The sequence below is a fragment of the Ptychodera flava genome, chromosome 20 (assembly GCF_041260155.1).
Source record: "Ptychodera flava strain L36383 chromosome 20, AS_Pfla_20210202, whole genome shotgun sequence".
In the NCBI taxonomy this organism is placed as follows: domain Eukaryota; kingdom Metazoa; phylum Hemichordata; class Enteropneusta; family Ptychoderidae; genus Ptychodera; species Ptychodera flava.
Window position 1 is genome coordinate 38,378,458 of NC_091947.1, and position 24,993 is coordinate 38,403,450.

The following is a 24,993-nucleotide window of genomic DNA, read 5'->3' on the forward strand; positions in this document are numbered from 1 at the left end:
CATTTATGGTTGACTTGGTAAGGATAAAATAAAATTACTTTTTGAGGAAAAAAATAGAGTGGTCAATTAAAGTTCCATTAGCTGTATCTTCTTGCGATTTTTCCGTTAGTTTTGATTGAAATGATCACTGGCTCATGTTGAATAGCCTGTCAAATAACAAAGAATCGCATATTATTCGGAAACATTACGTGCCCTACAACTAAATAACATGTGATTTTACAACGAAAATATCAATTTTTGTCCAGACAGAAATACAAACTCTGTTGACACGCGGATTGCAACGTAGGCATTCTTCTGCACCTGCACGAGCCATTTACAGCAAAATAAATATTCATTACTTATGCCTGGTAGTTACATCGTAGTCCATTGTCCGAGCATGTTGCGTAGCCAGATGTCTGGCAATCCACTACGCAATGTTGTTTTGATCCCGCAATAAACGTGAACTTGTACATCTCGCGTGATCACAGCGTAACCATATCTGCATTCTCCCCAGCACGCTTAGTATGCCAGACGTCAACAAACGAGCTCGGAAGGGCAACACGTTTGAACAAAAATTAGCAGTTTTATGTGGCTATAACATCACTAATCATGCTTGTTTCTTCGTAAAACAACATTTTGCAACAAATATGAGCCTCCAACATGGAATCTTCCGAGGTAAGAAATGGTCAAAAGTTACAAATAATGGCCCTTTAAAAGAGTGGTAAAGTGATAGGGTTTTTATGGTTAAGCTGGGCTGTAAGATTCCTCATGTGCTAATTATAGCAATTATGCAATCTGTGTAAACAGTGCAATGAAAGTGTTACATGATTCCTTATAATGCTTTTGATGACCTTGAACTTCTTAAGTTGCAAACATTTGTCTCTTCTGTGTGCTTTCTCTGAGTACCTACAGGCTCAACTTAGTCAACAGAACTTACTTGCAATGTTAATTTGAAAGTTAAAATCTGCTTGGTTAATAGGATGAAAATACTGATAAAGATATCCAGCTGAAGATTCTTTATAACCTGACAGATATGCTGTTTTTTTATGACGTAAATCTTGATAAGCAAGTCTTGTTTACTTTAATTAGAATGTAATTAACTCTTGTTTATATTATTATAAGCAGTAGTATCAAGTTGAACAAGCTGATATTGACAAGTTGGTTGGCTGTTGGAGGTTAAAAGCTGTAAAAATAAATGTATACATGTCTGTCTGTTTGTCTGTCTGTATGTATGTATGTTCGTTAGTATGTGCGGATGTATGTCCATCCACATTAAAAACTCCTAAATCGCAGCACCTGACATCTTAATATTTGGTGGACAGGTGCACCCAGGGCTGGAGATGTGAATTTGTTGAAATAAACATGTCAAGGTCAAAAATATGCAAATGAAGGGGAAGAAAGGAAAAATCCTGAAAATTGTTAAAACCCTGTAGCCACTGGCCAGATTTCGTTGAAACTTGGTATGCAGCTCTTTATAGTGACTTAAGTTACATTTCTTCAAATTGTGGTGAAATTTTGAAAGTTGTATTTTTTGGGCGATTTTCCCGGGGTTTTTTGGTCAAAAAATCTTCTTTTCTGAAAGCGCTCATCCCATTGCCTTGAAAACTTGTGTGTATGATCCTAAGGTTGGCCTTTGTCAGATTTGTTCAAATTGTGGTGAAATTTTCATATTTGTATTTGTGGGGCAATTTTATTATTATTATTATTAAAAATTGTTTAAAATGCACTACACATACGTCTCAGCACATTGTACATAGCTGTATAAAATAATTTTAAAAAATACAACCACACTAAAAAATTAAAACAGAAAATTACAAATAAAACTGAGTAAAAAGGTAGGTTTTCAAACTGCGCTTAAAACTATCTACACTTCTGGCGGTCTTAATTTCAAATGGCAAATCATTCCATAGTAAGGGTGAACATACTGAAAACGCTCTCTGTCCATATGTCTTGTTAAAGTTGCCACGGGGCTGGGTTAAACAAAATTTGTCACTCGATCGCAGGTCTCTGGCAGGTACATATAAATCTAATAAATCTCTCAGATAAATAGGTGCATTTCCATGGATAATTTTGAATGTAAGCAAAAGAATTTTAAATCTGATGCGGGCCTCTACAGGTAACCAATGTAAATCTTTGAGAACGGGTGTGACATGATCGAATTTGCGCGTACGAGAAACTAACCTCGCCGCAGCATTCTGTAAAGACTGTAGTCGAGCAAGTTGTCCTCTAGGGATACCAAACAAAAGACTGTTACAATAGTCTAAGTGAGACGTCACAAATGCATGGACTAGTTTTTCAGTTGTAGATCTGTCAAGAAGTTTACGAATCTTACTTATTCTATGCAAAGAGAAGAAACCATTTCTGCACAACATACTAATATGGTCAGACATGCTACCGTCCTGACTTAAAGTAATGCCAAGATTTCTGACTGAAATTGAAGGGATTATGTCGCATTGACCAATTCTCAGACTGTCTAGCTTTGTCACATCAGATTTTAAACGTGATGAGAAGTGAATAACTTCAGTTTTGTTGTCGTTCAGTACAAGCATGTTAGATTTCATCCAGCTGCGGATGTCGTCGACACAGAGTTCAATGTTATTACGAATATCGTCAGGTCTATTGCAGATGACATAAATTTGCGTATCGTCCGCGTATATCATGCAATCAATCCCATGGTGTACGAAGATGTCTTCAAGAGGTGCAGTGTAGAGTGTAAACAAGAGAGGGCCGAGAACAGATCCTTGCGGAACACCGTATTTCATGCGAGAAAATGGGGATGATGCAGATCCAATCTTGACGCATTGCTGGCGATCAACGAGGTACGAACGAAACCAAGATAGACATTTGCCCGTTATACCGAAACGAAATTGTAGTCTCTGAAGCATAATTTTTCCCATTTTTTGTCAAAAAATAATTTTCTCTAAAAGTATTTGTTGGATTGCTGTAAAACATGATAGTCTTTATCCTAGGGTTGTTTTCTGTCAGACATGTAAAAGTCATTATGAGATGGAGCAATGGAATTTTCTTAGTCAACCTGTAAGAATGCAATGTCATGTGTGTACCAGTAGTTAGTATATCTGTAAAATGGGAGGACAGTGTCATTGACACTATTTTTTAAAGTATGGCACCTGAAGGGCGCGGAGAAAAATATGAAACGTCCTGATATCTCTGATATATACCGGTATGTCTTGTATTTTAAAGTCATGCACAGGAAGGGCGTACTGAAAAATGTCTGATATATTAAAGTAATGCACTCGAAGAGCATGCTGAAAAATATTGAACATACAGATATCTCTGATATATGTATGCCTGATATGTTAAAGTTGGACGTGCTGAAAAATATGTCTCATATTAAAGTTATGCGCCCGAAGGGCGTGCCGAAAAATGCAACTGAATGATGAAATTTGAGGCTGACATGATGCATTTTAGGCAATGATAAGCCTGTGTCGAAATTCAAAAACACACTGACCCCCCCCCACTGGGCATTTCAAAAACATGGTGACCCCCCTATCACCAAAGTCAAACATGGGGCCCGGGGGCACCGACGTCATTTGTACCTCCTTACTGTTTATTATTTGCCATAAATGTGAAATTTGGCAAAAAGTCAAATTGTTTGGACATAATGAAAGTTATTTGAACTGGTTGGTTACTGCTCCAGCATAACTTCAAGTGTGGATTCTAAGTATCAACAACCCCGATTAGAAGTGAATTAAGAATTAGAGATGGGACTCAATGGGATCAACAACATCTAAAACAGGAAACGGTGAACTTATAGAAGGGGAGAAAATTTAGCCAATGGCTAATCTAAACCAAATTACTTAAACTGGACTGTTGGCATTGATTACATAAATACATGTGACATGTATTTATTGTCCATCATATAGAAAATAAATTTGGGCCATTGACTAAAAAACATTTGCTTGTTACACTCACCACACTTGTACTTAGTATTTGGAGTGTACACCTATCTACAATACAATGATAAAAAGTTTGGACTCTGTATGTCAACAGTGCATCTTTAATGTATGAGACTAAATAAGCTTACCCCTCAAGTATGTATAGGCCAAAAACGATATTTAATTTTGAATTATGTAGTGCAGGGAAGGACATACAATATGGTGAAAAGCAAATTAAATATAAAAACTGAATATACAATTATATGGAAATGTTGTTTTACAGTCATGAGTATCTGGTGTGTGCCGAGAGACAAATATTAAAATTGGACAGTATCATCCTGACCACAGTTTGTCTGACTGGTTGTTACCTTCTGATTTTCTGACACGGTGATAGGTACAAAATATTATGCTATTCACGATAGTTACACAACATAGCTTGCATTTTGTTCACAGTAGAACTGAGTTTTACATGTAAGATAACTTTCTCGTAAACTGTAAATTCTGGCTTCTGGCAGCTCAAACGTCGCAATACTACATTTTTTTGATATGATATGGAGTGACTTGCACACATATGCAATATGCAGTGACAGTCGATATATTCATAGTAAGAGTCTACTACATTCAAGCATAGTGATGTTGACAACTACATGCATGCCAGTGCACGATTTCAAAGTAGCAGGAGGAAATTCTAATGGTCTTTTAGTGGAAATATAGGTATTAACGACAGTGAAACAAACAACATTAGTTATCGTGACCTTGCTAAAGTGCAATCTCGGATCATGTATGATCTGATGATCATGCCAAATTTATACCATGTCGGATTATGCCGTGATTCTGAAGTTGCACGTACTTCCTTAGTAAATCGGTCAACATAAGCATGCACACACTGTCTTTAGCAATCGAAGTCAACAATGATGTCAAAATCAATGCACAACTGTCGAAATTACCCAAAATAAGCAACAGAAAACTAAAAGTTATCGCTGTGTCGAAAGAACAGTACATCAACATAAAACGACGCTAGTTTGTTATGGCATGGAGGTAGAAGGACAGAGCGTTCCCTCACTCTCGCCCAGCTATTACTGCGGGCCGCCGGTGGGATTGCCTCGCTAAAGCAATGGATTCGCCGGTACTGGGGAGTACCGAGTACGGAGGCAATCATTCTTCAGTCTATCGAAGGAGCGTTTCGTGCCAAAAAATACATGACAGCAACAAAAGTACCATCACTGTGAACTTCATATTTACAAAACATCATCAAATACATGCTAAAAACCCCAAAACGTCAAAATTCGCACCAACAAGATGGCGTCGGTTTGATTTTTCAAAGTCCTTGCAAAACAACGTTAACTTGTTATATGCGCATGCGCATATTAAGGGGAGACCCATTTGATTTCGGGGGTATGCAGGAAGTGGGTATAGGAAAGTTTTTTGTCAGAGAGACAGCATTTTTTTATTTCTACTGTCAGACCTGCATCAATTTTTTTTTCAAATGGAGTAGCAGTGAATTTTCAAATTTAAGCCAGTGTTTCACATATCACAGGATGGTTTTATGTATTCATTTTACATTCCAACAAATGAAAACAAAATGGAAAGTCTAGTATATATACAACTTTAAATTGTAGAACACTTTTTTGGCAAATCAACTGTGATCAGTACTATACCTGCTTTTCTTTAAAACAGTCAATTCCTTTTAAGTTCTCAGGGGGGATGTTATCTTTTGTGGTCAGAGAAACAAGGCTCACACATTGTATTTCATTATATTTGTTGTTCCTCAATTTTTCATTGTCAACTTGTAATCTTTCTAACATATTTATATTGAGAGAATAATGTATTGGTTTTAACACTAGTTTATTGACTCCTGTCTTGTGTTTTAAATTTTCACAATTTACAGGAGTCAAATAGTCCCATCTAGATATTGCCTATACCATTGAGATATTGCAACAGAAATCCTGAAATATGATTTCTTGGGTCAGAAAAGGGAAGGAAAACATTGAGTGCACTGAGGTGTAAAGTAGTAAATGCTTATATCGTAAGCGCTGGAAAAAAAACCACATAAGAATTGCTTGTGGTAGAAACATTTGCGCTGCCTATGGCAGCATGCCAGCAAAGAATACATGAGGATGAAGTTTCCAAAATTTTGCTCATTTCAACTGCATTGTGACAATTCCTTTTTTATTTCTGTCTGTTATGAGAATTTTTTTTTCTCAAGTCATTACAGGCTTAGTTTTTTTCTTTTATTTCACCTGGTGACATTTTTTTTTCTCAAAATCCTCCATACCCCCCCCCAGAAATCAAGTGGTTCTCCCCTAAGTGAGCCCCTGACCTATACGGGCCAGTGGATTGCTTCCTCAGTAGAACTGATAATATGCCTGCCGGTACCGGTGTTTATCGCCTACGGAGGCCATCATTCTTCAGTCGATCAAAGGCGCCTTTCGTACCAAAAAATACACGACATCCGCAAAAGTGCATCACTGTCAACTTCATAACTATAGATCATATTGAAATACACAGTGAAACGTTTATAACGTAAAAAATGTGCCCCGACCGAGAAACAAGATGGCGTCCACCGATTCTTCAACTCAGATTTTGTCCTACAGTTGTGCGCATGCGCAGAAGGTAGCTTTAGCGAAAGTGAGTCAAAATCAAGTAAATATAAAAACATAGGGCCAAAGTCCCTGAAGCTACTATAGACATGGATACAAAATTAAGTATTTCCTGACTGTATGAAATTATCTCACTAAGGTCATCCTAGGGACATGTAAACCAATATTAAAGCTGTCTGACCAGCGGTTTTGAAAAAACAAGTGACTCAACAGTTGACAGAGCTCTGCTGTGTTATGTAGAGAATAACCTTTTGTGACACATGTATTGATGAAGAAGGTGGATATCTTTGATACCTCATTTCAGGATGGCCTGACCAAAAATGGAAAAAAATTCTGTAAAAATACAGATTTGCATATTTCATCAGACTATATTAGTCTATGATAGCAAATAAACGAGAGTTAATTACATTCTAATTAAAGTAAACAAGTCTTGCTTGAATCAAGATTTACGTCATAATAAAACAGCATATCTGTCAGGTTATAAAGAATCTTCAGCTGGTTATCTATATCTGTATTTTTAATCCTATTAACCGAGCACATTTTAACTTTCAAATTAATATTGTAAGTAAGTTCTGTTGAATAAGTTGAGACTGTACATACTCAGAGAAAGCACACTGAAGAGACAAATGTTTGTAACTTAAGAAGTTCAAGGTCATCAAAAGCATTATAAGGCATCATGTTACACTTTCATTGCACTGTTTACACAGATTGCATAATTGCTATAAATAGCACATGAGGAATCTTACAGCCCAGCTTTACCATAAAAACCCTATCACTTTGACCACTCTTTTAATTGACCACTCTTATTTTTTTCCTCAAAAAGTAATCTTATTTTATCCTTACCAAGTCAACCATAAATGAAAATTAGAACTTTCTCTATCTCTATTTATTTGACCACCCTATCATGACAAACTATTATGAGCAATATCAAAGTTGGGATTCAGGAAAGTTGCCTTTACATGTTTTAATCCTCCAAGATGGTAAGCATTTCACTATGAACTGTCAAAAAAAGTTGAACGCTCTGATAATTCCACACTAAAATTATTTTGGCTTTGATGATTTCCTAATTAATGCAATTATTTAAAATCATATTAATTATTTTTTCTGGGTGAATTGATAGGGTTTATACGGTACAAGAATTACATACAATGTAAGTCAAACTTTGACCGAAAATGACAAAAAAATTCCTTAAAAATACACATTTGCATATTTCATCACAATTTGAACAAATCTAAGTTGGGTTATCCCTAGGGACCTGTATATTAAGTCACAAAGCTGTCTGACCAGCGGTTATGAAGAAGAAGATTTTTTACCAAAAACACCTTTTTTGGCATTAATTTGCCTATTTTCAACAATATCAAAAAATCAAAAAAAATAGTTTCTCAAAATCATATTTTTCATCTACACAAGAAATATCAAATCAGTAAGTACTGCGGTTCTCAAGATATTTGAGTGGACGAACGCCTCACAAACGGACATACATACATACAAACATACATACATACATACATACATACATACATACATACAGACTGACGACGGACGCCGGACAGATACCCATCCCAATAGCTTCTATAGACTATAGTCTATAGTAGCTAATAAAAATGGATGAAAATATTGTTTAAAAATAATACAAGGCATGTATCACCAAATTTTGAACATTTATGACGGCATTTCAACTATATGAACACCCATGCCAAATATCACAATAATCACATCAGTGGTTTTGAGGAAAAATTGAAAATAGTGGTTTTCACAAAAAAGCTAAAAAAGTGACTTTAAAATGATTCAATCAAAAAAAAAAAAAGACCGTTTGAGATACATGCATAAGTGACCACTAGACCAAATTTCAGAAAAAGTTACTGAAGCGTTTCCGAGATACCTGCATCCACAGCATACGGCCCACTGTATGCGACAACAGAGGCCGCGTCATCACATTAGTACTTTGTGCCCACAGGGCACAAAGGACTAAAACAGGGTGACCCCCCCCCTCCCATGAATCCACCGCCCCCCCCCCCCCCCCGGCCGAAGAAACTGACCAGTCCCTTACTCCAAGAATATTAAATAGAAACTGGTGAAACTATATACTCTAACAATCATACCAGAAGTCTCAGGGACATTGACAAAAATGGTGATAGTAATAGAAACCATGCTCGTGATGACGAAGGTAATAATGATAAACACAAAAATAATGATAATGATGACAAAGGTACTGAAGCTGGTGAGAGGATTGATAGTGATGACAACACATGTATCAACAATGCTACTAACAGGGATAACGAGAAGATCCAACATCATTATAGTTATGAAAACTCAGTAAATGGAAACACAGGACCAATTAGGTAAGCACCTGTACTCCCACCAGAAATCATTACCAAGGTAATAGGAAGAACACTGTTGATGGACATGGGTATGATTGGGACTTTCAATAGAGTTTCGAGCGCATTTAAGGAAATGACGTCCAAGTTCTATCCCTATCTGCACATAGCGGATACTTCAGCATATCAACTTGGGATAAATGGAGCCGACAGAACACCGATCAGTGTAAGAAGGTTGTACCAGACAGCTGGAAAGGGCAGTGGCGTCAACATACGTATTCAAGAACTTTTCGTAAATCATCCAGGTTGGATAAATGCCTGGTTGATATTGACTGCTTCTGCTTATTCCCGATACATTATCAATGATATATATTGGAGATAGACATCGCATATCTAATATCTGGTCTATACAAGTTGTTATTGGTTATGATGATTAGTTTATTTATAACAACGATCTGACGACATTTACCTTGTTCGTATTGTGTTATTGTTATCGACAGGTATTTCAATGTTAGGTCATAGCGAGTTTACTGGCCATGGCATTTGTTTTAGTTACTTTACTAGCTTTTGAGTTTAAATCAATGCTATGGGAAGGTTTCGAACCAATTATTAAATAAATGGCAAGTTTGTTTTATATTCCATATTATATAATGTAACCATATTTGTTAAAATCGACGTTGTTCTCATAAAAGTTCTCTCATTTACAAAATATGATCATCTTTGATGAAATATTTATACTTATGAATATGAGTTCCATAAATTTGGTCTTTTGATCGATGGAGAGACAGATGGAGTAGCACAAAGATGAACATACAAACAAAACCAGGCTAACAAATGGAGTGACACAAAGATGAACAGACTAAAACAAACAGGATAACAGAGTGGTGGATGACCATTCTTATGCACCACTCCTCGATTATGGAATAAACTTCCTCTTGAATATAGACAGAAGCCCTCAGCCACTAGCTTCAGAAGGATTGATTGATTTAGATTGGTGACATTTACTTCAAGAAAGTGAAGTAGATAGGATTCTTAAATTTGAATGATTATTCTTGTATATGTGTTTAAATTTAAGTTTACTTACCGATCAAGGAAGAAGAAGTATTGATTGTCTAAACGTTCTGATAAAGCCTTACAACAAATGTCAACCTCTTCATAAATCTGTGGACAAATAAACTGTTATTGATAAAAGTTCTACATCTTATAGACATGCATGTATACCGGTAGAAGAAGTGCAAAGTCTTTCAGGTCCTAAAAAGACATTTAAATATATAAAACTTTGCCACCATTTCATTTTTAAAAATATAGCACAAGGACAACTATAATTTTAAATAGAAGTTTGTTAGTATGTTGTATGAGCCATTGTTGGCCCTGAAAAAGTTACTGACAATGACAGTGTGCATTGCGGCAATCGCGCACAAACACAGCAAGCAAAGATGTCTACAGTATATGAATGAGGCCTTGCACCTGGGGTGATACCTTATCACATTTTGTAGCGACCTGTAAAATTTGCTGTTGTTTCTAGTCAAAATGTAATCCCTCGGAAAAGACAAAATATCAGCTGTCAGCAGTAATTTGTAATGTGCATGCAGACGTGGAGTGTATGCATCAAAAAGAATAGCCAATGACATAGTTGTGGTTCAGTCTCCATGGATAGTAGTGCAATGTTATATTCATGCTTTGACAGCGGTAAAGTCTGAAAGCAGAATTTGAAACAGTTTATCAAAGATGGTATTATTGAAAAATCCAGTTCTTTTGCATTGTGTAGGCACGTGCGCTGCGGTGATGAATGATCGCGATTGCTATGGAACTCAATCGTTTGATGGGCGCTCATCCTGAGTCAGCGTATTTTTCAGTATTATCATGGATTGGAACCCTGAAATTTGTACCAACTTGTGTCCAAGAGAACAAGTAGGTCAAATTCTTCAGGAAACTGGTAGGTGATAAATCCACAGCCGAGCACATCGCAAGCTGACAAAAACGATGTCAATGTTAATACAGGTGCTGCAAGGATCATAGCTATAGATGATGCAACCGAACTGGATGATGATCGTAATGGTATCGGGAAGCACTTCCTAGGAAGGCAAATCAACATCAACTGTGACTGCCCCTAGTATGACAAGTGTGCATGCCCCTTAATTTTGATGAGTGAGTCACAAAGTGTCTCTTTCAGTGAACATGCAGTGACGACTGGGTTGGGGCAGCTTATAACAAAGTAAATTGGGCCAGGTTACAGTAACGATCACAGCGCCAGAAAGATATCTTAATATTGCCCAATACCAACACATAGCTTTCAATATTTTGGCAAATGCATGGTTTCACCGTTTGACATCTGAATGCCAGTTTACAAGCGGTAGAAGTTTGGTATGCCGCTCGACCAATAGATTGTCAATAATGAAACAACGTCATAATATGGCTTTCAGAGTGTTACGAATGTTGTCAACTGCATGGACAATCACTGCACTGTTGTGAACGGATTAGTTATAAATAAAGAAATGATAAATAAAAAAAATAAATAAAACAATAACAACACCCAACAGTGCTACAAAATCACATTTGGCAGAAATGAACTACAGTAAAAAACAAACAATGGCTGCTCAGGCCATGAGGTTTTGATCGTTATTGTTTGCGTATGTACACTTGATGATTCGAATGTATTGGCATGAATGACCCCATGACGTACTCTGTAATATTTCCCATAATGCAATTTAAACATGTCCGCCACTCGGTAGACTCATGTATCATGTGTATGGTGTTGTTGTACTTGTCCGGTTCTTGTTCAGTTTCCGCTGTTGATAGTTCCAACTGGTAGAGCTTGTAGATTGGGCAGCTGCCACTTCCCTGATGAGTCACAGTATTTTGACTTTACATCTTGTTCATAGTTCTTATCGACCATTGCTTTCATAATAGCCATGTGCATAACGGATACATTCAGGGTTCACTCTAACATTTGCCACAGTCGCAAATTGCGAATAAATGTCCGATGTGGGGAAAAAAATTTGCTACACCTTCGCCACGCGAGGCAAAAGTTCGTGACGGAGTGCCGTGTTGGGATCATTGACCCTACAGATGTCTTCGAAAGTCACGTCAGTCCTGCAATCCCAGACCGACTGTTTTCCCAAAGCACAAAGAATTTCGACATGCAGGTGTTCATTTCAAATGATAAATCAAAAATACGTACTGGATTATTTATCTAGCCTACTATTCTAACAACTAGTCATTTTTACAAATAGGTCTACGTTATTTTCCGCAATCCAAATTTTCCAGCATAAACACTGCAAGCATTGTACAAAACATTTGACCATGTACGTTGCGTCAGGATGTAGTTTGAGTTCACGCCGGCCAGCATAGCAGCACAACAAACAGCGTGCACCATCGTTAATCACACCGGTTCTGTAACTTTTAACGTATCAAAATAATCCTTAGATCGGTCAGATTATCGAAATATTATTAGTCATTCAGCATCTAGCCTTTGAACAAAATAATTCGTTGCTCTGTCATACGTTGACCGATGATCGACAGCAGAGTTCCTGAGCATGCAACTGACAGACTGAAGTGATGGCATCAGACTTTGCCCAGAGCTAAAATGAGCATGCGCAAAAAAGTTTCAAGATCCAAGTTTGTATACTTCGGTCGTGTACGGTTTGGGTAGTTTCGAGACACCCAAACAATGCAAATGTGTTACGAATGCACGCTATGCATATACATGATGCATGCGATGTGGCTGGCGGGCAGCTACGGTTGCCAACTACAAATAGTTCATTGATTGTTCTCGGCTGGGAAAGAAACTAGGTTTAAATAGCTTATTACCGGATTTTTCTGAGAGTACGCCCACTCGAAAAACCGCCCATGGGCGGTTATTTAGGGGGTGGGCCGTTATTAAGAATTTTAAATTTCATCTCAACCTTTGTCTACGGCATTTCAACTTGACTCCCCTTGAAAAAAATTACCTACACAAAGGTCAAAAGGTTTTATATAGCGTACAAAATAAAATAAGTTACACTTCTAAGATAATTACTTCGGCGATATATGTCCGTATCCCCCTATTTATGCTACTAAAATGCAGGTGGAATGATCCAGAAGAACGCAAAGTCAACGTTAGGGACCGTCTCAGATTGTCGCAGAAGTTCAAAAAGCGAAATTTATTCGTTTAGGGGGGGGGGGGGGGGAGGGGGGTTTGACCTCCATTCAATTAGTGAACTTCACTTTCGCACTTTTATTTTGTGATCACAAGTTTTCGTGTGTTTATTTTACATTGAAGAAAAACTGCACACTCGTGCCAACAAATTTGTAACTGTTTCCATCTCGTTTGTGCCCCAAACACAATTTACCGATAGGAACATTGTATCCTAAACATTTCATTCATCAAATTATACAAAGACAAAAAGTATCATTTTTTTAAAATGTGCTATTTATAAGCGTCTGCTCTAACCACTAGATGTCTTTATTCTCACTTGTTATGCACCTGGTCATAGTCGTTTTAATATGATTGAACATGCCTGGGCCCCCTTGTCAAATTTTTTCGCTTATTTACCGCCCCTACCAAGTACAAATTGCGTGTTCACAAAGACAAACAACAGCACAAGAGATGCAAAAAGGGAAAGTAAAATAAAATGAAACTTTTATGCGGTAAAAATGCCCTGTTAGTACTCAAATCTGATCGTTTACTTTAATTGTAATGTGGCAAGGGGAATACGTCTTTAGTAGCTATAGCAAAATGCAACATTGTACTCTCAGGCAGACATGAACATTTCGCACTTTTGAAGTTTCGTTTAGGGGGAGGGGGGAGGGGGTTTGATCTAAACGAAGAAATTTCGTTTCTTGAACTTCTGCGACAATCTGAGACGGTCCCTTAGAGTTTGCCACACGATGCCGACAATGATTGACAGATGAAGCAGGAGCCAGGAATTTTCCATTCTGCACGATGGGGATCATGAAATAAATAAAATGACTATCATAAAAAATAACTCTGTTTCATTATTTTTTTATTTAATGTACATCATTACTTTTCAAGTTTTTTCGCTTTGATACAAAAATCTGATGATTTTCTTCGCGTAAATTTGTTGCATTCACAAACGTAATAGTAGTAGTAATCCGTAGTAGAAATGGTATGATCCACATTGTTTACGATTATTGACCTCTTTGCGTGCAACGAATGTGAAACACTGTATCTATTTTCACAAGTTCGACTACTTTGATTAACTTGTCACACTTACAAACTAGGTCAACCTCCTCAGAACACGTGCACACGTCAAAATCTGATCGATGATTTTCTTCGCTTAAATTTGAATGCGTTCGACCAAACCATGAAGGCATATATAAAAAAAATGTCTATATAAAAATTTAAAAAGGTTTTTCCTTTTTTGTTATTGGCAAGTAAAATCTAGCGTAAAACTGTTGGTCGAGGATCCCTGCAGTACGTCACTACAGTGACGTAGTAGGCGGTGACCTCTCAACTTCTGAACAGAACCAAGAGATTACGGCCAGCATCCGCGCGCCACGAATAATCATAGATCCTAGGACTGAACTTTCCCCCACCCCCCAAGTAAAGTTTGGTTTCAGTTTTGTGAGACTGGGAATGTCCATAAGGGCGGACCATTAGATCTTGGGAGGGGGGGTGGTCAAAAACAGAAAAAAAAATTTTCAGAGCAGAAAGTTAGGAAAAAAAAAATCTTCAAACTAGTTTGCAAAATAAAAAAAAAATAAATAAGAAGACAAAGGCGTAAAAAAAAAATCTGCAAAAGTCTTTAAAATTTTGAATTTTTTTTAGATTTACCGACAGTAAGCAACTTTCTGTATTTTTAATACATCCTCCCGGCACATTTTAATTTTAATTTATACATTTAGAGTGACTGTATCCCTTATATTGGAAGTTGTGATTATATCTTATCTTTTCAGGACTTTTGTATTCTGATCACTTGAAAATTATGAAATTATAGAGCCTGTTTACTACTTGTTTCCTGCGTACAAACCAAGCAGGTACACTAGGTAAATTATTGAAACTATGGTATGGTTGTCAAGACAGAAAGTTGTATTTGCCTTTTAAGATCAAGGTAAACAGATGCAGGCCACATCAGTTTCATTTTTTATAGCATTTTATTACAATGATGAATGCAAGAATGGGTGAACAAGTAGAAACACGTCAATAATGATAAAACAACATATCAAGTCATTATGTATTATTTTGCTTTTAAAAAGGCATTTTCAATTCTTTTTTCTCAAAAAACAGCCTCAAATAACAACAGCAACACATGTTTTAACATTCAACAATACACTACGTAGAATGCCATCTATCCAACAAATCCAAACACAAAAACACATAAAAGGGTTGAACTTTGAAAGTTTCTCGATAGCAAATACTGAATAAATCTGCATGGTTAATCGTTTTTGTGTAGCAAATTTCAAAGAAATTGGACAAGCCCTTTCAGAGAATACAGATTTTTTGACCATGAATGGCATAAATTGCCAAAAAGACAAATATTGAAATTTCAACACATCTATGCTGCTACAGAGAAATAGATGTTTTGATCAAAAAAGGGCAACAATTGCTCTAAAAAACACAAATATGCGAATTTCACTATATTATTTAGCTTATTTTAGCTTCTCAGCTTGTCAAAATCAATTGTAAATCATGAGATATGCATGATGTTTGGTGGGGTGAATGTAGGCATTTCACCATGCAGTAGAAAGGGAAGCCAGGAAACCAAAATAGTCAATTTTCAAAACCATACGAAGCTACTGAGGAGCAAGAAGACCATGTTTCAGAGGAAGATGTGTAATCCGAAAAAATGCTCCCAAAGTGCCACCAAATAACACCATTTTTATCTCTATTTTTCAAAAGCTCCAACAGCAAAAGGCCTCCCCCGCAAAAATACTCCCCAAGTGCCACCAAATAACACCATTTTAATCTCTATTTTTCAAAAGCTCCAACAGCAGCAGGGGACAAGCCCTCTCCTGACCTCTTCCCGGTGACCGCTTGCGTGGCCGCTTGTGGTGCTTGGCACCACATGTTTGCCCTCTTTATCTTCAGACAGCGACGAACGAAAAAAAAATTATAAATCTGAAAATTTACTCTGAAAAAAAAAATTTGCACAGCTAATCTCAATTGGAAAAAAAAATTTCAGAAATTTACAATAGTAAAAAAAAAATTTCACAATTTCATTGTGACCACCCCCCCTCCCAAGATCTAATGGTCCATCCCTAAGACGAACGATGGTCATCGATATCACACGAAGAATCTCTCACTTTGTGTTTAGCAGTTGAGAGGTCACCGCTACGTCACTGTAGTGACGTACTGCAGGGATCCTCGACCAACAGTTTTACGCTAGCAAAATGGCGGTCTCCGTGTAGTCATGTCGGGCAAACTTAGAAAAAAAGGCGATATTTCAGTGAATTTTGAGCGGACTTCTGGTCTGGTTAGTCCCTAATAACCAAGCTGTCGATGAGTGTTGGCAATTTGTAATTTGGATGGAAAATATTTCGAAATATCGTCGAGCAAACTTCCGCAAAGGGTGCTTGCGGGGAACATGGACGCTAGTCTATGGAATATCCCATAGCTGTGGTGGCGGGGTTAAAATCGTAAAAGTCAAAACCAGCCCGTAAAAGGCATGAATCCTGTCTGAAAACACCACAGCTATGGACCCACAGCTAATGGGACCTTGTGTTGTCACGGTTGTGCGTTGATTATCCATGCGTTATTTTTACCTGACTCGTAATTTATTTTTCCATGTGTGATTTCATTTTCCAAAGAGATGTGTATTATTGCAATTTGTGTTGATATACAAATAAAAGAAATCTTGATCGTATCTTGGGTTCAGTTTAGTTTTATGCGTGCGGGAATGAGTGCATGAGTGTCAGTTTATGTTATTGTATGATGCATCAGAAAATTGCGACATTGTGTCCTTTTTGTTGAAGATGGATCTGTTAGAATTTGTAGCGCACAATGACGAAAAGAAAACATAACTCGAGAGAAAAAAATGAGTGGATGTTTTGCAGCGTTTTACCGTCATTTATTTTTGGTTTTGTGATCAACAGTGATAAAATACTCCTTTATTTTTTAGTTAATTGGCGGTAAATTTTTACCGAATTACGGCCCTGGGCCGTTATTTAGCTACAGGTGTGAAGCAGACAATGTAGCCATTTTCTGTTTAACGGCCCTGGGCGTACTCTCAGAAAAATCCGGTATTATAAAAAAAAGGAAATAAGAAAACCACCGAGAAGAGAACAAAGACAGATGGTTGAACAAATTACAGCAAGGTTTTTGTCTGTGCATGGAAGTATGAAATGTGAGACTACAGATGAGTCAGTTGATCATAGCTTTGTCGTATTGATGAACTGCTCTTTTGATTTTTCACTGAGTTTGCAAATTTAATTAATTTACAAAACCTAAGCAATTTTTTTTATACCAATAATTTTCTTTGATACTTTATTGACCATGCTTTGCATAGTCAGGTAATCACTGTAATTTTCACCAGATAATGGTCATGTACAGCAGTTTTTAAATATATAAAAATAAAATAGCGCCAATGGCACTTGATCACAACTGGCACATTGTGAAACTACTCATAATTAATGAGGTACAATATGTGGCGTCATGCGGTGTCCCATCATACCATATATGAAGGGTGTAGCACTTGTGGTTACTGAGTTATGGACAAATATGTATATTTCAGGTCAAATGTCACTGAGGTCATGTGACATTTTGTCAAAAAAATTGAATTGCTAAGTCATCCCTATATACCAAAAATCAGACCTAGCTCTATTGGCTCGCTCAAAATTAGATATGCACATAATTAATGAGGTACAATATGTGGCGTCATAAGGTGTCCTATCATACCATATATGAAGGGTGTAGCACTTGTGGTTACTGAGTTATGGACAAAGTTGAGGTCAAAGGTCACCGAGGTCACGGGAGATTTTGTCAAAATATTTGATATATCTGCGTGAACGGAGGGACGAATGGATGGACGAACGGACACAATGACCCGGACACCATGACCCAATCTATAAGGCCCTGGACTTCATCCATGGGGACTAAAAACTGTGTCACTTAACCCTTAAAACGCCATGCCCGTATATATCTGTACACGCTCAACTCACGCTCAGTGCCATGCACGGATATATCCGTACACGGCCTGAGGTTCGCACACGCAAAGTTTGGAACTTGATTTCCCGCGTTTAAGCGGTCACCTGACAAATAAATCCATTCCTGACCCTTTGAACCCACTTCAGGTCCATATAAGGACTAAAATAATGACATCATCTGTTGTAGCTACGGCAATTTCCAGTAATTTGAGCGACCTTTCGAGGAAATCGGGTCGACTATTTTTACCGTGAATATCTAATCAGATCTGGTCGCTGACTTCGCCGAAGTGAGAGACATTCTGAACGCTTTTTCTTGCTGTACATCCCAGAGACGATCGTTTTGTGACAAGTTATTGGCCATTTCTCTATAGAAATGACATGTTTTGGTATTTTTTGAGGATAATTTTTGAGAAAATGAAGACTTTTTTTGATCGGCCGAACGTGATTTTGAAGTTGAATAGCGGCTTGAATGGCGTCACCACGGAGCATCGCATTGACCAGCCTTCTGAAAGCTCAAGTTTGAGTATGTCAGTTCGGTTTTCTAGGCCGAAAACACTAATGATGAAGAAATTTGAAAGGATTTTCACTAAATCTTAATTTAATATGTGATTTTGGCGCAATCAGGTCTGTTTATGTCAAGTAAACTTTGGTATCGCGGCATTCTTCACCGTGTATCGAGACGGCCAAGATGGCCGCCGATCATGGGTTTGTGTGTACAAAACGTACAACATGGCACGTTCCGAACTGTTTATCTCGCGTCATATTCCTACGTCTATAACATATTCTTTTGTCGAAATATACCCGATATGTAATTATTTATATCATATCTATTGGTTTCTGTTCATTTACTTGCGAATTATGTTGCGTACTCGTCAAAATACGTGATCAAACTTTCGTATGTGTGTTCACATTGACTGTCATGATTTACGGAGACGTCACGATCAAACGTCAGGGCAAGTACGGTTATCGAAAGCGTTCAGAGGCAAAATGTCGTTCTTATTGTACCTCAAACTTATTTTATTTAGTTCTTGAATCGAATTTATTTCCTCAGAAGTTCAGGTAGTGTGTTTTTGTGGTGAAATTTTTCGTCGTTTGCCAATCACAGGGTAGCTTATAACGTAGCTGAATACGGGCTCTGATTTGTGTCTTGTAAGATGGCAGCTTGTTCATGATATCAATCAAATTAGTTGTTTGTGTTTACTTGCAATGCCAACACCTTTCAAACATATCCTCTCTAACTTTAATGGCAACATTCATTTCATAACAGCAACAACTGAATCATATCTGATAGCAATCAGAATCCAAATAAAAAAATAAAAACAGATTTTTCCTGGTTACATGGTTTCACCTTTCGATGCAGAAAGAAATACACAAACAAACAAATAAATAAATAAACGACAAATGAATAAAAGATCTTGTTTACGAAATTCAATCATGTTGCTGATTGATATTGTGTCTGGTCTTAACCTATATTTCACTTGTATTATATGCTTTTGTGTAACTGTGTTGAAGGGTTTGTGGTATTTGTATTATTGACAAATATCAACAATTGTTTGTTTGTTTATTATTTACATTTGATAAGTTCCGCTGCTGAAAATTTTCACCAAAATATGTGTCTTTTCATGACATTTAAAATGTGTAAAAGTTTGCAGGTTTTTGGACTATAAGATCTATTTTTGGAGTCTTTTATTCATTTTCAATACATTTTGAACCAAAAATGTGTATTTTAAGCCCATTTTCCCACCCCCCATTTGCTAAACCAAACATGGAAAGACTTCTCGAAGCTTCTTCATTTCCTGATCTTTGAAATTCATAGTGGTTTGGCTGGGCTTCCAATCACAGGAAACACACTGTACCTGTCTAAAAGAAGTGTAACATGTCAAGTTTATTGGTTCAAAAAGTTCTTGGCATGGGAGGCTATATGGCATGAAAGTCTATGGCGTCTTAAGGGTTAATCCTTTTTGCAATATGAATATGATGAGAAACTAAATTTTTATTTTACTTGGCCTTATACATGGGATTCTATAGGCAGCTGACTTATACATGGTAGTCTATGGAGGTGTAAACTAAAAAGTCCTCTAACATGGCCAAACTTGATCGCATTGTGAAACAAATCGACATGCATCTGTATGGGGTAGGGTACTATCCTTGTGCAAAGTTTGAAAGAAATTGACCAGGGCATGTCTGAGATATCTGCGTGAACAGACGGACAGATGCACACACGGACGCAGGCACGCACACACGGACATGACCAAACCTATAAGTCCCCCCGGACGGTGTCCGTGGGGACTAATTAGACAGACCACAAAGTCAATGAGCAACATATAGCTGAAAGACTATTTTTCACATTGCGATTTTAAGCCCATTTTTATGAGAAAAGGGACATGTATATGTATATGGAGAAAAAAGCAGAAGACATATTTGTAAATTGTTTGTTAAGTGACAATCATATATGCATGTCTTGAAATTTTGTGGTTATAAGGTATAACAGTAGTGTAAGAATAATGAGGTTAGAATAAGTTAGTAAAGCTAAGTTGAAAGTAATTAAGATTACAAAATTATACACTAAGCTGAGGAAATCTGAATGAAATAAATGTTGAAAAGTAGCAAAGTCATGGTCATCTTTTGTCTAATACCTTGTGTAAGTTCATGAACTTTACATAAATCTTGCTATAGATTTGTTGCTAATGGGCAATTACTGTGTTTCAGATAATTTGAGAGCAATCCATCCATGACAGGTTGAAATTGTAATATACTTCTATTTAAAGGATAGAAACTTCTCAAATAATTTTTTTCCCTGTAATTTCCTGTGAGAACACATGGACATGCTTAGGACTCTATGCTGGTGCTACCTTGATAACTAACCTACAACTTGTAACGGCATTGTCTAACCTGTTCACCCCAATTTCCTGTAGACAGGTCCACACTCACCATTGATAACAATGGGTTTGGGCCATACCATGGTAGTGAAAGACTGTAACATGTGAGGTCATGGATACTTCAATCTCAGGAATGTCAAGTCTGTATATTGACTCAAGGATGTTTACATAACAAATGCTTAGGGTCATCTCAAAAGTGAGAATCTAAACTATGAAATATGTTTTTTTTATTGCTTTTGATACCCAAAAGAGCATAGAAATCTCTTATACTTTGAATCAGCCATCCTGCATATTTCTAACATTCATCAAAACCTCATTTCTGTTCCACAACTCATAAAACAGTCCACAATGCAGGATTGGTGTACATTCCAAAACTACATATATGAAAGACCCCTAAAATCAATTAGTTAAAAAGGGGGGTTAGAAATTTCCCAAAACTATATAACTTCCGCTCCGTTTGGCTCCATTTTTCCGAATCGGAACCTTGGAACCAGTCTATGTATCGGTACCAAATATCAACGCAGTCTGTTCAGCAGTTTTTGACTTTTTGTCGTTTACGGAAATGGACAACATCTTTCACCGGTTGAAACCACCTCTATATCACAACTTCCAGTTGTGATAAAAAAGAGGAACAATTAGGGCCAATGATTAGACTTTGATGATTTTTTCATGACATGTTGTGCAAGTTTTGTTCCAGGAACTCTATTTGTTGTTTGTGTCATGATAAAAGTATAAAAAATAAACACAAGTTAATTTGTCCCTGTCTATAAAGAGAGGGGTCAATTTATTTACCCGCATTCATGAAAAGTTAAGACCAATTTTTGTTTAATACATATTTTTTTAATTGAAGGACATACAACTTTCACAAAGGACCTGGAGTTTTACTGTGCTCCTGGTCATTATTATCTGCAGCTATAAAATTAGCAGAAAATGTGCTCAGCGGTTTATCTGTCTAGGAATTAAAGTGTATGTACAACAGCCCTGGCCAAACATGTGGATAATAAAGTACAAACGTTATTGAAAATTGGGTTTGTGCAAGTTGTATGTGAAATTAATTTGTTTGGTGTGGCTAATAAAAATTGCTTGTTGCTAAAAAAAATTTAATCATTTTAGCCACACTAACAGACTGTTGCTACAATGAAAATCAAAGTGAGACTTGAGTGGACACCGTGGGTCATCAGTGTATTAGGGAGATGTGTAGATATTTCATGGATAGTGTTTGACCATTGCACATTAAATAAGGAATTGTGTGTTAACACAAATTGCCAACAGTGTCTATGGGGTTATTTGCAGGGTCAAGATGTACTTGGATACATACATTATACACGATAGCAGCTGCAGTCAACTCAATATGACCTGCATATGTAGCTAAACCTGGTTCATGTCTGCTCATATAGTGTGCATATTCCTCTTTCGTTTGGATATGCCACCTTGCACATTCAACTTTGATTACATCTTCATAATCATCCAATGTGTAGTTAAATAATCAATAACACCAAGTCTGATTTGTATGTGGTAATCTTCAGTATTGTAGATCCCATAACTTATAGCACGATATAGACAATTGCCATCACCTCTGATTGAGACAATCTCATATTGGCTTTTTGGGGAAGACCTTCGGCTCTCCATGTATAATTTCTTTGCAAGGTTTGATGCTTTTTGACTTTTCTTTTTTGTTTTCATATTTGTCAGTGTACTTCTAAAATGTCAAGTTCAATTAAATATATAATGCACGTAAATATTAAATGTTTATTGTCACTGCCTTCGCTATCAATGATAGTTCAAAATACGTGCATAGGTGCACTATGAAAAGCTCAGTATTTCTAGAAAGTATTCAGAAGGTACTGTTATTGGATATTTCAGAAGAGTACTTTCAGAATGCGCTTTGGAATACAATTCAGAATAATATTCAGACACTCACTATGTGAGATAATATTCTGTATATTCTAGAACTAACAAGCTCTGCTTGTTAGTATGTATTGTCAATGTCACTGTTGGATGTTGTTGTCAAATGTCTGTGTATTAAGTGTGTGTATTCTGATTTATTTTGGCTCTTTTTTAATTAGCAGCTGCAGTAAAGACACAGTGAATACCAGTACTGCAAAAGAAAGAAAAATATGTCAGAGATAGGTTGTCTAGCTATGATTCACTAAAATGATTTAAATTTCATATTAAATATTTTGATTTTACATTCAATGCACATTATGCATTTCCTCTGCGAACAACATTCTCCCAATAGCCACTGTAAAACTGAAATCAGATGCGATTCTTGATCAGCGTCATTATTCTAATTCAGCACAGATTTGTGCAATTCTGACAGATAAATCCAATAGGAAACTAATACACCATTATCAGTTGATGTTTCAATTGCAGCTGGACTGCACAAAATTCACAATCTTTGTACAAAGTACCAACTATGTTATCATCACCACAATATATGCATCTGAAATATCATCAGAATAATTTGCAAATTGTTCAAAAATTTTAGAACACTGCTAAACAAATATGGACTAAAGAAATAAAAAAATACACACTAAAGATGGGCTAAATTATTGAAATGAAATAACATACCAGTAATAAATATGCATGTGTTGAAACAAACTGTGGACTACACTTCATTTTTCAACATTTTAAACTGAAATGTTTAGCCATAATTTGAACGCCAAACTATGACACAGAGGGGTAATTTTAAAATTCGTTTTACAACCGAATGAAATTCATCGACCGTCATATCTTCAACACAGAAATGCCTTGCTATATTGTGAATATTCCGGTGGCGATAGCCCACTGTCCGTGCACCGCTGTACAATGGTCGGAAGAAAAATGCGCCAGTTACATTTTGCAACACATGGGTTATAAACGTTTGATAATTGTTGTTTATTTAGAAGTGTTAAATGTCTTTACATATTCTTTGCCCCACTTCCGCACGCTCGTATTTCTCTTGATATTGCGTTTACTGAGAAAATTTACCTCATGGCCCCTATCGACATGCCGAAGGGCATGAAAACGCTTCCGCCAATCATAGCAACGATTACGTCTTACGATATCTTGTACTATGTAATGTCAAATGTATTGGAAAGCGTGCGGAAGAACACTCAATCTGATTGGGCATAACAAAGCCATTGTGTTTAACAGCGTGGTCTGCAAGTTCTATCGAGACATTTTGGCAAGTTTCACGATATCAGTGAAAATACAAGATATAGTAATTTACTAAAGTGAAACCAGGAGGGTCATTTGTTTTCAGACTCGGTATATTAAAATGAAAATATATCCTAGTTTGAACCATGATGTAAACACCACATTTCGCTTACTCCGCTATGTCCGTGACGGCACAACCTTACAGGGGCCCCCGACTCGTACTCCACAAAAGTTACGATGCCCAAAAACAACCAAAAATTCTCGCAAATCGGGGTTGAACTTTCAGTTTCCACTATAAGAATCATTTCAATCGAAGTGTGGTAGAAATCAGGGGAACGGTTGTTTTTAATGCACGCCCAAGCCCCAATTGTAAAACAATGGCGTCGTCATCACGCGACTAACATTTTTCGAATGAACTCCGTGAATATTGAAAACACTATTACAGTCGATCACTCGTAAATTTAGATACTCCTCTTTTTAAACTAGACCATAATTAGGGCCCATACTGTATACTCGATGTGTGGTGAGATGTTGCCACACGTTTTAACACGACTTATTAGTGACGTGCTTTGGATAACTTTCGAGGCCGTTTCTTTCAGCACACAGCTTCTCACAATCTCACCTCTCATTCACTAACAGTTATTATCGGTACACGCAAAGTTAACACATGCTCTAAATACGGATACAAAAATAAACCTCTTACCGAATGTCGTACTGGCTCCACTGTTGTGACTGTAGATAGACGTAGCAGGAACTGAATCTCGTAGCGACACACAGAAAGTATGGCTACTCAATGCACGAGGTTGAAAGGCCAACGATGCTGAAGTTGGACTCAGTTTCGGATTCGGTTTCGGATTCGAATAACTGAGAATAGTTTTATATGATTTATCCTCCAGAATTGGAGATTAAAGAAACTACAGAATGGCCTTTTCTGCTTCATATCTGGACATTTTACTTGAATTTGACTCTAATGGTCACCTTTCTACTAGGCTATATGACAAGAGAGATGATTTTAACTTTAGTATCATCAATTTTCCACACCTCATAAGTAATATTCCACTCTCACCAGCTTATGGGGTATACATTTCCCAGCTTATTC

At 37.0% G+C, this 24,993-nt stretch overlaps 1 protein-coding gene across 3 annotated transcripts in view; it reads right to left on the minus strand.

Annotated features, from left to right (window-relative positions):
* Positions 1-24,993, minus strand: part of LOC139120882 (metaxin-2-like) — a 213,640-nt gene that overhangs the window by 42,008 nt on the left and 146,639 nt on the right. For all 3 annotated transcript variants that reach the window (XM_070685503.1, XM_070685504.1, XM_070685505.1), the window contains exon 7: positions 9,878-9,954. In XM_070685503.1, the coding sequence (XP_070541604.1) occupies positions 9,878-9,954 (77 nt within the window). The remainder of the gene's footprint in view (positions 1-9,877; positions 9,955-24,993) is intronic.